Genomic DNA, 14,053 nt, shown 5'->3' with positions numbered 1-14,053 from the left:
TACTCTTTATGGAAACTGCTACTCCTGCTCTATAAAATAATTGCGCCATTACTTAGATTACTAGCAATCAAGCGCTCCAAGTTTTCTCACTTCCCATTTCTACTACGTACCGCGTCCTGTCATGCAGTGAAGCAGACTCACACCCAGAAGAATTAATCAGTTTACAAATACTACTGAGGGTGAAAAGATGGAGACGTGCTTTATAGGAATTTCTGCCCTGCGCTCAGATACCTGCTCAAATAGCAAATTTCTCAAATAGCAAATTTCAAATTAAAGATTTCTGCTCAAATAGCAAATACCCATAACTGCAAAAATTAAGCACGGCTTACTTCATCAACATAATAGTTATCGGGGAAAGTGAAATTATTTCTCATATTGACAAGCATGCCAAAACAGACAAGAACAACAACTATCAACTGACAAACAAACCAATTTCTCCTGTCAGAACAGAACACTATTGAGCAGCACCAAGCGACACGGATTTCTTCTGCGTCCAGTAAACGAAAAACACGGGCTCACATTGAGTGAGCAGTGAAAAATAAGAAGTTACACGCACTTCTTCTCGGATATCAAAGTGCATACTGACAAGCATGACAAAACACACGCTAGCAAACACATCATTTTCTACAATCAGAAGATTATTGAACAGTATAATCGAACATACTCTGAATTTTATCAAGAAAAGTAAGCTTGAACACAGCTACAAGCACGACAAACGCACACGCTATCAAACAACAACATCCAACTCTATTGAAAACGGATAAACCTTATTTTTAAACCAATATTTCACGCAATTGTACATAACTTTTTTCACTCGAGTCACACGAAAAGGCAAACACAAAGAACTTACTTGTCAAGCGGGGTCCCAGCTTGACAATACTCACACACTCACATTTTTCATACACACACCGAGCGTCGACAATCCTTACTATTTCTCTGAGTCAATAATTATTCATGGCAAAACACAACCCATATATACTATAGTATATGCGGCCGTGAACCAATAGCTTCACTCCGGATGTAATAGGATTTACCGTCTGCCAATCGACGCGTACGACAGAGAGAGAGGGAAAAAAGAAAAAAGAAAAGAAAAAACGACTTAAAGCAGGTAAGGAATGCACGTTGGCTATGGCTATGCGTACAGTAAAAAATGTGTCATGCTTACAGTCAACCCTCGATTTATGAACACCCTTCGTTTCTCGAAAAATCGTTCATACATCGAGTGATTCATAAATCGGGGTTTAAGGTTTCGCGGAAGGGAAATGGGCTGAAATACGACGGGAAGTGCACTAGATTACGTTTATTTATGAAAATACTCCGTGACTGTGCTCTGCACCATACATTCGACTATATTTGTTTTCTTCGGAAGAGGCGATCGAAGTCTGGCACTTGACTCGTCCGCCTGGTCCTCGAAGCACTGCATCGTACTGTGAATGTGATTCCAAGCTGAGCGAGCTGTCACAGCTTCGGAACAGTCCTGCTAGTTATCTTCACTGTCACTATGATCACCCTCGTCACCATCATTTGACAACTGCACTAAAGCACCATCATCAAGCTGCTCACCTATGTGTTCACCGTCAGCACAGGAAATCCACTCCTCTGTTCTCTGTCTCTCATTTTTGGTGCAAAGTAGCATTTGGTAGCATTTGGTGCAAAGTAGCAACAACCTACTATCAAATTTGCTTTATCTGTTATACAGATTTCAAACTTTTGCTTCTATTTTCTTTACAAACTTCAAGGTCGTTACGACGAAAAGCGGAGGGAGTTTGCTTAACAGCAATAAGAACACCGCCCCCAAAATTTGCGTCCATAGGATGATACTGACGATCCTGTCGAAAAACGTTATAACTTGATGGAAAATATTCTCCAGAGTTAAAATCTGGATTCAGCCAAGTCTCCGTAAGAAAATTACACCCTAATTGTTTAAAGAGAGGTTTGCTAAAAATTCAGCCGATTTCGTGCGCAGACCACGCACGTTTTGGTAAAACACAGAAAAAGTTGTGTCTCCTCTCATGTGCTTTGCTCACTACGATTGTCAGCAGAGACAGTGACTAGCTTTTCGGTTTCAGGAATTTTACCACGAAATGGGCGGAACAAACATCCTTCTGGCCACGCTTCTTGATTGTTAATGAGGTGGAACTTAGCACTGTCTGTTACTATGCAAAATGAAGAATATTAATCCCAACGAGTTTGCAGCTTAATGCAACGGAATAGCAAACTCTGCAGAACATCACTCACTGAGTTGGAAACTTCGTCGACAGTAGTACCTGCGTCGAGCCTGGAGACAAAACGCGCTTTTTGCTTTGCTGGGAGAGGAGCGAGCCTTAGCGCCGAAGATTTAGCTGTACCCAGGGTTATTGGTGGCCGCCATTTGCGATACTCCACAATAGTGAATCCGTCGTCATCCGTGTTGTGCACCGCGAAAGATAGTGCACTGTCGCGAGACACAGTAATAGAAACAGAAATTTGCTGTACACCTGGAGCAGAGGGATGGTCTCCAGATTTGGTGGATCCCAGTATCTGTTTGACAGAAGAGCTACCGAGCACTATAGAGCAGAGCACTATAGAGTGGAACGTGTAGATGAGAACAGAATTCGCTACACACCGTAGCCCGAAAACATTTTTAAACCAAACCAGTTTGCATTTATTCATAAGCATGCTATATTTCACTAAAATATGTGAGTGACTAATGCATCAAATAAAAATATCATTCCCAGATCATTCACTGCAGTAATCAACAGGGCAGTGGGCTTTGCGACTCCTCTACTCGCCTCGCATCCACCTCACAGACCCGATACCTTTCTGAATATATCCTGCACGTACTGGAATAGAGATTTATAGCAAAGGTAATCATCTGCTGCGCATCGTATTTATTATACGAAATGGTAAAACGTCTCGCTCTCAGCGTGTTAAACGCTACATAGCACATATTAACAAGAACGTCAGATCTTTTTTTTTTTTTCTTTATTTCGTCATTTCCAAGAGCTCATTACTTTGTGGGAGTCATCGAAAGGTTAAATTTTTTTTCTTTGCTGCCGTTAAAGTAATAAAAAAGCGCGCTCGAACGCTACCCCACGCATACGATATACTGTGAAACTTTACCGAGAAAATTAAGCTTGCGTGACAAGCGCAAACACTGACAAACAACAACAGGACGAACACATCCCTTCATTTCTGCTGTCTGAATTCGAACGGGGGAACCGTGAATTAGAATAAAGGAAAAAAAGGTGGAAAGGTCAGTCAAACAGCATGTCGGCTAAAAAAAGAAAAGAATTAGGAAATAATGGATAAGCTAACAAAAGGTGAAAGAAGGATGAGATAGCTCTCATACGTAATTTGGGGCAATGGTGTGATGAGTGGTGAAGACGCAGACTTTACGCTCAAAAATGGAAGGTCAGAGACCAGGAACTGCCTTCGCAAACACAAAGAAAAATGTGGGGAGATAAAATATGTCGTTGTTACATCTCCTGTCCATACCCCATCATTGTCAGAAAAACATGTTCTGGGAGGTTCTTCTCTGATGCCAATACATGCGAGGTTGGGTATATTAAAGGGGCGGTCGCATCTGGGAATGTTGGTATGAAACTGTTACCATGATGTTCAGCATCCTCCGACAACCTATTTGACCAATTTTCTCTCCCGATAATTGCATAGTAATTTCATAAACAGATTTTAAAGTTAGCGCAGCCTCTATGGCCGCGAGCGTCCCAGCAACAACGACATCGTTGTCACGTGGTTCGTACCATGACATCTCAGATATGTGTAATTTCAACAAATCCGTAATGAATCGTGCGATATAGACCGCTTGTATATGATAATTTGATCCGACTGCTTTCTTGATGAACGCAATGCCCTAATGAGGAATGCCAAGGCAGTAGCAGTAGGACAGTCTTTACTAGAGGTAGTAGGCAGTACTTTTACTTGGTAGAGCCCTGGACCGGTAATCCAGAAGATGTGGGTTCGATCCCTACAGCTGGCTAACCTTTTCAGTGACTTTCATCTTTCATCGTCAGTCTGTACTGTTGCGATTGAAGAACTGAAGTGCGAGAACAAGGCAGCACACTCTCGCGTGACCCCATCGGGTGCGCACGAGCTCAGTAAACCCAAACCAAAACCGTAACACTCCCTCGCCCAACGTTACAGCTCGTTACAGCAACGTTACAACGTTACAGTTAAGTTGGACCGGCATGCGAATGGTTGCCCCGCTGGACGTTTTCAGAGCAGTGCTGCGGATTTGAATCCACGGATTTGATTTAAATCCGAATTTAAATCCACCGGAGGGCTGGCGGATTTGATTTGCGATTTGATTTGCGCAAAAAATATGGGCAGGATTTGGATTTGGATTGAATCGCATTTTCCACTAGTGATTTGGATTTAGATTCAATCGCATATTCCATGTATGATTTGGATTTGGATTGAATCGCCCCTTTTTCAGCGGATTTGCGCGTGGATTTCGCCAAGCTCTTTCACAAGATGCATGGATTTGAAATTGAGCGAAGCGCCCTTTCGCATTTACGCGAATTGATGTGACCTTGTCTGAAATCTGCACACGCACTAGCGGCGTCCTCACCCCAGAGCGACAGGAGTAGCCGTTTTGTTCCAATCACTTGCCCTCACCGCACCGAGGGAACACCAGGTGCAGTTCTTTGAACGCAGTTAACGTTATTCTGTCGATTTGACGGCACCTTTCCCGTGAAGTCTTCAAGCACGACCGGGTTTAAGCTTGCCAAATCATGCCCCGAAATTATTGGTCTTCGCCATCATATGAACGCATATAGGTACACGCATTCACGTCAAAACAAAGTAAAAACGAACAATAAATATATCACATCCTATCATTTCGTGATTTCGGGAAGGCAAGCCTTTCCTGCTCCCACGGACAATCATGGCAAGATGTGCCACTCTTCCTCGCATACCCATTTTTTTTTCCTTGGTTACAACAGTCTGTACTGCGCGAGGAAAATTTTTACAAAGCCCCGAAACGTCAGCATTAAAATAGACCCATGGGCTACATGTTTAGTAAAGTATTCTCAGCATGTCCCACGATTTATTAACGATCCATTTAATTGTGACCCCCAGGGTATAGTAACCAACGACATGTGGTCTTTTGAGTACTGATGGTAGAAATCGACGCAGGCGTGTGTTTTTGGGTGTAGCTGAGCCTAGGCCCGCGATAGGAATTCCTTCACTCAGGCGTGTTCGCCCGGTGCTAAATGACGAGGAGGTTCCTGACCCAAAATCCGCTTTTGGGAAGGTGTACCATACCTACCAACTCCACACTGTTCATGCCCCGTGAAACCCGAGTCAACACCAACACGATACGTGATGATGGAGATGAGGGTTGTGCACCGCCCCTCCCAGAGTGAGCCAGTCATCTACGATGCAATACACTTTTATCAGTATCACTTTTTCTATTTTGGTGTAACACAAAAATTTAAGGGCGCTTAACGAATTACGTGTTCGCGATGCAAGACAAAGTGCGGCTGATTTTCGATAAAGTTTTACTATTTTCTTTCTGGATGCCTTCAACTCAACTCCCATCATTCATTCATTACATGTATTTTCGTTGGGGTTCCCTTTGCGGCCCTCTTCCACTGGCATTGCGCAATTCCGCGCGGCGGAGTGGCCAGCTGTCGGCTACATGCTATGACAAATGCAACAATTTCGAGCTCCATCCGATGAACCGTTTCCGATATGGAGAGGCGGAAGGGTGCGGCGGCGAATGTTGGTTCGAATTTTTTCCCAACTTTGACCTCATAGCAACGCGCTTCTTGTTTTACCACATCCTTCAAATTTGGCTGATAAAAACTATGGGTTCAAGACAGCACGGGGAAAAAGTCCCGTGACTCCTACTTTAAAGGGGGCGCTACGAAAAAATTCCCGAACACAGCATTTCCGGCAAAAAATGTACGATTTCGAACTTTTATTATTCATGAGCAGGTACACGCATTCCCTTGAAGGTAGATTCATTAGGACCGCTAACTCATTCTCTGTCGAATGGTATAGATATCATTTATATAGGTCATGTGATAGAGCGAGCAGACGGCTGTAAGTAGAAGCAACTCGCCAAATTGCTCCCCCAATCCCCCCAAAACGTCAGTTTATACACTGAATTTTCCTCTCCCCCTCCCCCACTACGCGCTCCGACAAAGAACCCCCCCCCCCCCAAACTGAGCATCTGGATCCGCCCCTGACACAGGCTGATACGTGGTGACTGATAGTCTGGTACACGCCGAGCAGGCGTAACCGAAAATGTCTTCCCAAACTCAAAACTTTATATCCTAAAATATGAATAAGATTTCGGCCAGCGGATTGATAGGTTGGCCCTTTATATCCTCGTCAATCAGACGAAATTTATTGCTCTTTGTGCCACGTCACGCTGTTATTTAAGCGTTGTTTAGTGAATACGTGCAGTATTAGTAATTTGTAGACACGGTTATAGGTCTAGTAATGCTACTGCACAAATTTTGGCTCCCGGATTTGTCAAAAGATTCTATAAATCCGGATTAAAAGGATTTGATTTAACGTGTCCAAACTAAATCCGGACTTGATTTGGATTTGATTTACTACCTTCAGAAAAAATGCGGATTTGATTTAAATCCGATTTGAGTGGCCAAATCCGCAACACTGTTTCAGAGTGCATGACAGGACCCGATTGTCACGGCCCGGATGCACTTGCTCCACACGTGCAAGCTTCCGTAGCATTCGGGGCGTCCGTTGATCTGCAAGCAAGACTAGATCGTGTTGCTGGATATGGCTGGGGGCCGCTCGGCGACTGAGGTTGGCAGATCGTAGCTGCAGCAAATATTCTGCGGACCATTTCTTCCAATAGGCGTTCAGGAGCCTTTCCCTTGACTCCAGTACTCCTGCGGGATCAGAGGGTGTTGATGCTACGCGACAGGAATTCAGCGGTGGTAGCGCTGTCAACCTCTTTCCTAGCAGTAGATGCGATGGCGAAAGAGCCTGAGTGTCTTTTGGTTCTTCCGACAGGTGAGTCAACGGCCGCGAGTTGACGATCGCCTCAACCTCAGTGAGTACCGTCTGTAACTCCTGGAAATTCAGCCCGCTTCTTTTCAGGGTCCTCCTTAACGCTTCCTTTACTGAACGTACCATGCGCTCCCAGAAGCCTCCCCACCACGCTGCCCTCTCTACGATGAATTCCCACGTGACTCGACGAGATGCAGCATGGTCTAGCACGTCCTGGAATTGCGTGGGCAGCGTGGCCGGGATTTGACGAGATGCCTTCTTGAAAGTGAGGAAGTTGTCTGAGTATACCTTTTTGGGCAGGCCTCTACGCGCGACAAACCGGTTGAATGCCATTAAAAAGGTGTTGAATCCTTGATCAGTCACCAGCTCCAGGTGTATTGCCCGGGTAACCGCGCAGGAGAATAACGCGACGTAAGACTTCCGATGAGCGCCGCCGGACTTCGTATAGTAAAGTGGACCGGCAAAGTCAACGCCCACCACCTCGAAAGGAAACTGCTGGGTAACGCGAGCCTTTGGAAAGGGCGCTTTTTCCTCTGTGCAGGCACGAGTCTTTAGGCGGCGACAAAGGTAGCAGTGATGGAGAGCAAACTTCACCGACTGCCTCCCTCTGACAATCCAAAACTCCTCCCTCAGTTGATGGAGCGTTTCTTGAACTCCAGCGTGAGACATCCGCGCGTGTTCACGCAGGATCAGTAGTCGCGTAAACCACGCTTCGGAGGCTGGTGGCAAAAGGATAGCATGCTTCACCGCCGTCGACTGCTCAGAGAGTTGCAGTCTTCCCAGCAGACGAAGAATACCGTCGTCGTCGCGGAAGCAGCGGAAGTTGTCGAGAATAGGGGAAGTCGGCGGGAGAAACTTGGCTTGGGTAGAAGAAATCCAATACCGTACCGCTCGCTTCAACTCATCTGCAGAGAGAGGACCGCGCTGTCTACCTTGCGAACATCTCAGATTACGAATGTAGCGAAGAATCCAGGCGGTGACCCTAATAAGTCTAGTGGCTCCACTAAAATGCTCAGGGGAAAGGACAACCTCAGGAACAATGACCAGCGACACGTGCACTTCAACACACAGCTCTTCCAACGCCTCGTCGTTGTGACGAGCAGACTTTGCGTGAACCGCTTGCGTCCATGCTTCCGGAGTACTGAGCCATCCTGGTCCCTTCCACCAGTGGTCGGAATTCTTCAGCTGATGAGCTCTCGTGAGAAGATCAGCCGGGTTGTCGTCTCCGGCGCAATGACGCCACCTGTCCTTGCTAGTGAGCTCGTTGATCTCTTTGACACGGTTAGCAACGAACGGCTTCCATTTGGTGGCAGATCCCGTTATCCAGTGCAAGACTATAGAGGAGTCAGTCCAGCAGACATAGTCTAGCTGCACCTCTAGGGCATCGCAGACGAACCGATAATAGGCGCGCCGCAAGTAGGGCAGCCATGAGCTCAAGCCTTGGTAGGGTTTGACGTTTGATGGGAGAGACTCTGCTTTTGCTCAGCAGGAATTCCGCGCAGGAACCACCGTCTTCCGACGTCGTCTCGATATAGGCTAGAGCGCCGTATGCGACCGGACTGGCATCGGCGAAGAGATGAACCATAGTAGCTACATTAGACGACGGACCCTTTATGAACCGAGGAACGGCCAGCTCTGTCAACTCCTGTACCTCCGCACTCCAACGGTCCCAAGTGACTTTCAAGTCTTCTGGCAAAGGATCATCCCACTCCAAGCCCCCCAACCAAATCCTTTGAAAGATGATTTTCCCGGTAATCGAAAAAGGGGATATCAAGCCGAGTGGGTCGTATATCTTCGAAACGGTCTGTAGAACTTGTCTCTTGGTAACTTCGTTTTCCAAAGAGGTGCTCATTGCTGGAAGAGAACACCGGAGTTGGTCTTGTTGCAGGTCCCATATCACCCCTAACACCTTCTTTGTCTGGCCCGTGACTGACTCGATTGAGGCATTGGAGTCTTGAAACATCCGTCGGAGTAAGGTGTCATCATTTGTGATCCATTTCTTTACCTTAATGCCGGCATTACAGAAAATCTGGCAAGTCTCCTCGTATAGCATTTCTGCATCTGCCGTTGTGTCCACGCTGATAACTAGGTCGTCGTCGTAGAAACTACGCAAGAGGAGAGCGGCTGTTTGCGGGTAATCTTCCTCAGACTTGTGTAAATGATGATGAACAGTCGCCGAGAAAAGAAAAGGACTTGATCTCGCTCCGAAAGGAACCCTTGTCATCCGCCAGGTCTCAAGTGGGGGCAAGGGTTTTCCTGCCAGTGGTGTTGAGCTGTATATAGAAAACGTAGTGCATCTGTGTCGGGGCCATGAAGAGATATTTGGAGAAAGGCGTTCTCGATGTCCGCCACCAGAGGAACGCGCCGTATGCTGAACCTCAGCAACAACGACAGAATGTCGGAGTTCAGATTGGGTCCGGAGTGTAGCACATCATTCAATGACAGAAATCCTGGCGAACTTGAGGAGGCATCGAACACAATTCGGACCTTTGTAGTCTCTCACTCAGGCCGTATCACGGCATGATGCGGCAAATAGTAAACTGGTCCCTTCACAGCATTCTCCGGGTTGACACGTTCTGCATGATTACTGTCAAAATATTGACGGGTGACTTGATCATACTGGTTCATGACTTCCTGGTCTCTGAACAGAGTACGAGTGGCACTTCGTAAGCTCCAAGTTGGGGAATAAGGTCATCCTTCCACGGCAGCCTAACTTCATATCACCCATCGACAAGCATAACAGAGTCCTCAAATTTCTGTAATACAGAGTTATTGTCGGGTGACTGTCCGTTGTCTGCCGTTATTCCAAGGTGCGCTAAATTCCAGAAGGACTGTAGCACCGTAGACATATCGTTAGAAGGGTTGGAGACCATGACGTGTAAGATGGCGGTGTGGTCTCCAGCTTGCACTCCGGACCGTCCTTGTAGCGTCCAGCCAAAAACCGCTTCCCAAGCAACAAGATTGTCATGTAGTCGATGCTGCCTACCACTGACAACAGGTGCGAAGAAGTCTGCGCCGAGTAGGACACCTACGTCTGTCGTAGAGTTGCAGACTGCGTGCACATCAGCTATGCTCATCCCAGCCTTACTCAGTTCATCAACGGTCTTGGGATCAACCTCGGGAAGATTGCTCATGCCTATTTCCGGGATTTCTAAGGCTTCAATGGTCACCTCTTGTGAAGAGTACTGTGAACGAAGATTAACTCTAACCCTTTGATGTGCAGCAGCCTTGCCAGAGTTCCCCATTCGGCATATAAATTCTTGCACCTTCAGTTCTGTAGTTTGTACCATATCTCCGAATACGACCATGTCTAGGATGTATTGAAATGCAGCGATAATGAAATCGTTTCGCGGCTCCTCCTTTTCGAAGCAGTCTTTTATCACATCTTCCCATGACTTATGGTATCGAGTACAAAATCTGTCCATCTTTTCAATGTAGAGCAATTGTCACTTCTGTTTTCAAGTGCACGTCTACACTAAATTAAAAGCATATCTATGTTTATTTTATTGATTAAAATTTATTTTATTATCTGGTTTAGAATGCCATAATCACCACCTGTCGTGAGAATTATTGTTTTGATTTTGTTTCAAGTATTCACTCGACTGATATTCTATGAGTTGTGAACTTACTGCTCGAAATAATTATTGTTTTGTATTTGTTTCAATTGTTCACTCGATTGACATAAGTAAGTACCTCTAAGATGGGAATGCCTCATAACTCTGAGTTGCATTTCACATTTTGTGTGGTTCATTAGAAATTTATGCTGCAAGATATTACAAAAATTGATGTAATTAAATTTGTTTCTCGTCTTTTGATTGAGTATCGTTGCTACCAATTAATAATTTGGACTTTCTCTACATGTTCAATAACAATATCGCATCTCTACAAACTTAGTCGACTTGACAACCACTTTGACGAAAGATTTCCGTTTCAAGGAAAGGATGCGAAAATATAGTGATCCCCGCGAGTGATGAGGCAGACCTTAGTGTCATTTCATCCTGGTGCACTGAATGGGAACTTCAGCTTAACGTAGGTAAATGCTGTTACGTGCCCTTCTCTCGTAGCACCCCCGTTCGATCAAACGTGTACCTCCTCTCCGGCACCCCAATTATTATGGCTTCGTCATACAAGTACCTAGGGGTGACTCTTTCTTCTGACCTATCTTAGAATGAACACATTAAAAATATCACATGCTCCGCTAATTCAACCCTTGGCTTCATTAGGCGCAACCTTAGGTTATCTCCTCCTTCTGTCAGACTGCAAGCTTACACCACCCTCGTGCGACCGAAGCTGGAATATGCTGCCTCAATCTGGGATCCACACCAAGCATACCTTTGTGACATGTTAGAAGCAGTTCAGAACAGAGCCGCACGGTTTATTCTTAGCGATTACTCTTTTCACTCTAGCGTCACATCACTCAAACGTTCCCTCGACCTGGCACCAATTGCATCATGTCGTAAATTCTTCCGTCTTTGTCTTTTTCATAAGTTCATACATTCTCCACCATTGAGCAGCACATACATCTCACCTGCTTCACACATCTCTCGGCGTCGCGATCACCCTATGAAAGTACAGCTGTATGTCGCCCACACGTCATACTTCCTGGAATCTTTCTTCCCCCGCAGCAGCAAAGATTGGAATGACCTTCCCAAAGCCTTGGCCGTCACCGATAATACAGACACATTTCGAAATCATCTACGTACATTTATGTTCTCCTGATGTTTGCTGTGCATCGCTTCATTTTTCCGTACGCCAACTATGTACCCTCACGTAATGCCCGCAAGGGCCCTTGAGGTATTATTAATAAATAAATAAATAAATAAGTATCATTAGGTCTGGTTGTTGGCTAGGAGCGTGCTATGTGGTGAAGTTCATTTTTAACATGTCTATTTTCTGATGAGCTTGATTTTTTCTTCTGATTTTCTGAATGATAGATTACTCTGTTGTTTTGATTAGGAATACCTTCTTTGTAGTGGTATAGATTTTATTTCCTCTTGTGTTCGTGCCATTCTTTTTCATTCGTGTTCCGTGGTCTTCCATACATCTATTGGCATCCGTCTTCAACAAATCAGTGCAGATACCATTAGTTCTGTTTGTTGGCTAGGAGCGTGCTATGTGTTGAAGTTCATTTTTAACATATCTATTTTCTGATGAGTTTGATTTTTACTTCTGATTTTCTGAATGATAGATTACTTTGTTGTTTTGATTAGGAATATCTTCTTTGTAGTGGTATAGATTTTATTTCCTCTTGTGTTCGTGTCGTTCGTGTTCCGTGGTCTTCCATACATCTATTGGCAGCCGTCTTCAACAAATCAGGGCAGATATAATTAGTTGTGTTTGTTGGCTAGGAGCGTGCTATGTGGCGAAGTTCATTTTTAACATGTCTATTTTCTGATGAGTTTGATTGTTTCTTCTGATTTTCTGAATGATAGATTACTCTGTTGTTTTGATTAGGAATATCTTCTTTGTAGTGGTATAGATTTTATTTCCTCTTGGGTTCGTGTCATTCTTTGTCGTTCGCGTTCCGTGGTCTTCCATACATCTATTGACATCCGTCTTCAACATATCAGTGCAGATATCATTAGTTCTGTTTGTTGGCTAGGAGCGTGCTATGTGGTGAAGTTCATTTTTAACATGTCTATTTTCTGATGAGTTTGATTTTTTCTTCTGATTTTCTGAATGATAGATTACTCTGTTGTTTTGATTAGGAATATCTTCTTTGTAGTGGTATAGATTTTATTTCCTCTTGTGTTCGTGTCCCACAGTCTTCCAGGGCCTCTGCTGTTCACAGTTAATTACATACAACCATCAGAACTTCCCACTATTGCACTGACGATTCTCACGTATAGGAATATTAGACTTTTTATAACACAACTTATAATTTTGTTTATAATAATACTGATTAAGAATATATAATAGAATAAGAAGTTGATTAAATGTGGTGTCCGTTTCTCGTTTTGACGTGGTGTAGCTATTATTTCCCTACATGTTGGAGGATTGGTTCTATATTAATGCTATGTGTTGATTCGAATTATTTCCTTATGTCTGCGCTATTCACTTCAATGGAAATTGATTAATTAAATTTGTGTCATACTGGAATATTAAACTTAGCTTCCATATTGTGCTCGAAATTACTTACATCTATCAGGTTCTCACATCTCAGACTTTTTATAATACAACTTGTAATTTTCATTGTGATCGTAATGATTAAGGACATCTTCTTTGATTAAATGTGCCACTGCATTTTAATTCTGATTCATTGAAAACTTGTGTGTATGATTACAGTTAATAAAAAATATTGTGTTTGATCTGTGATACCTATTCAATGCTATTGCATCATGCCTGTAATAAGTATATTCTGTGTTACGTGTATTGTGTTTCTACTGCTTCAGGTTTTTTTGGCTGGGTTTTTCTCCTCCACACAGAGTTACAGCATAATTCCTTGCACTATTGACTTTAATAAATATATTTTCACATGTACTTTTTGTGCATACCCTTCTTTGCATATCTCTGCATGTTATAAGCGCGCGGACAACCCTCCGCACACGCGCCGCGCAGGGAAAAATACGCGCAGGGCTCAGGGCAGGGGTCCAGGTTGTAGTTTCGTCCCCCTGTATCCTCGGCCAGCCCTCCTACTACTATCTTTTGTTTTTCGCTCCCCACGTAGGTGGGTTCCACGATACCCGTGTAGACGATTATGTTGTGAAACGGAGGTTCCAGGTGTACCTTGACGGAGCTCGTGGCATCCTCCTCCCTCGCAAGTACGGTACACGGTTCGAAGCCCAAAAGCACGGCCAGGTACTCGGAAAGTCTTAAGGTGGTGGTGCCGTCGGAAAGCCGAATTTTCCATTTCTGCTCGACTCGGTCGAAGCTGATGCGTGTGCGTTCGCCTACGCGCTGGTTAATCGCATCCAGGAGTGCTTGAGGTGTAGCATAATAGCCGGAAGGCAGATATACTTGCAAAGATCGAGGGATTTTCGTCCTGATGGCGAAAGAAAATTGACACGTTACAGGGAGAGAGATGCGTAGAGTTTCTTCGTGTCCCTCGACGGGCGTGATCCGCAGC

At 44.6% G+C, this 14,053-nt stretch overlaps 1 protein-coding gene across 1 annotated transcript; it reads right to left on the bottom strand.

Moving 5' to 3' along the window:
• Nucleotides 1-6,594: 6,594 nt before the first annotated feature.
• Nucleotides 6,595-10,295, bottom strand: LOC135398406 (uncharacterized). The gene is made up of 4 exons (XM_064629816.1): nt 9,712-10,295; nt 9,491-9,628; nt 8,497-9,092; nt 6,595-8,426 (listed from the first exon to the last, which is right to left on the bottom strand). Exons 1-4 carry the CDS (start codon nt 10,293-10,295, stop codon nt 6,595-6,597), a joined length of 3,150 nt encoding a protein of 1,049 aa, XP_064485886.1.
• Nucleotides 10,296-14,053: the final 3,758 nt, after the last annotated feature.

Source organism: Ornithodoros turicata, chromosome 6 (genome assembly GCF_037126465.1).
Source record: "Ornithodoros turicata isolate Travis chromosome 6, ASM3712646v1, whole genome shotgun sequence".
Lineage (NCBI taxonomy): Eukaryota > Metazoa > Arthropoda > Arachnida > Ixodida > Argasidae > Ornithodoros > Ornithodoros turicata.
Note: the sequence above shows the minus strand (reverse complement) of the source record. Positions and strands in the feature narration are given on the sequence as shown.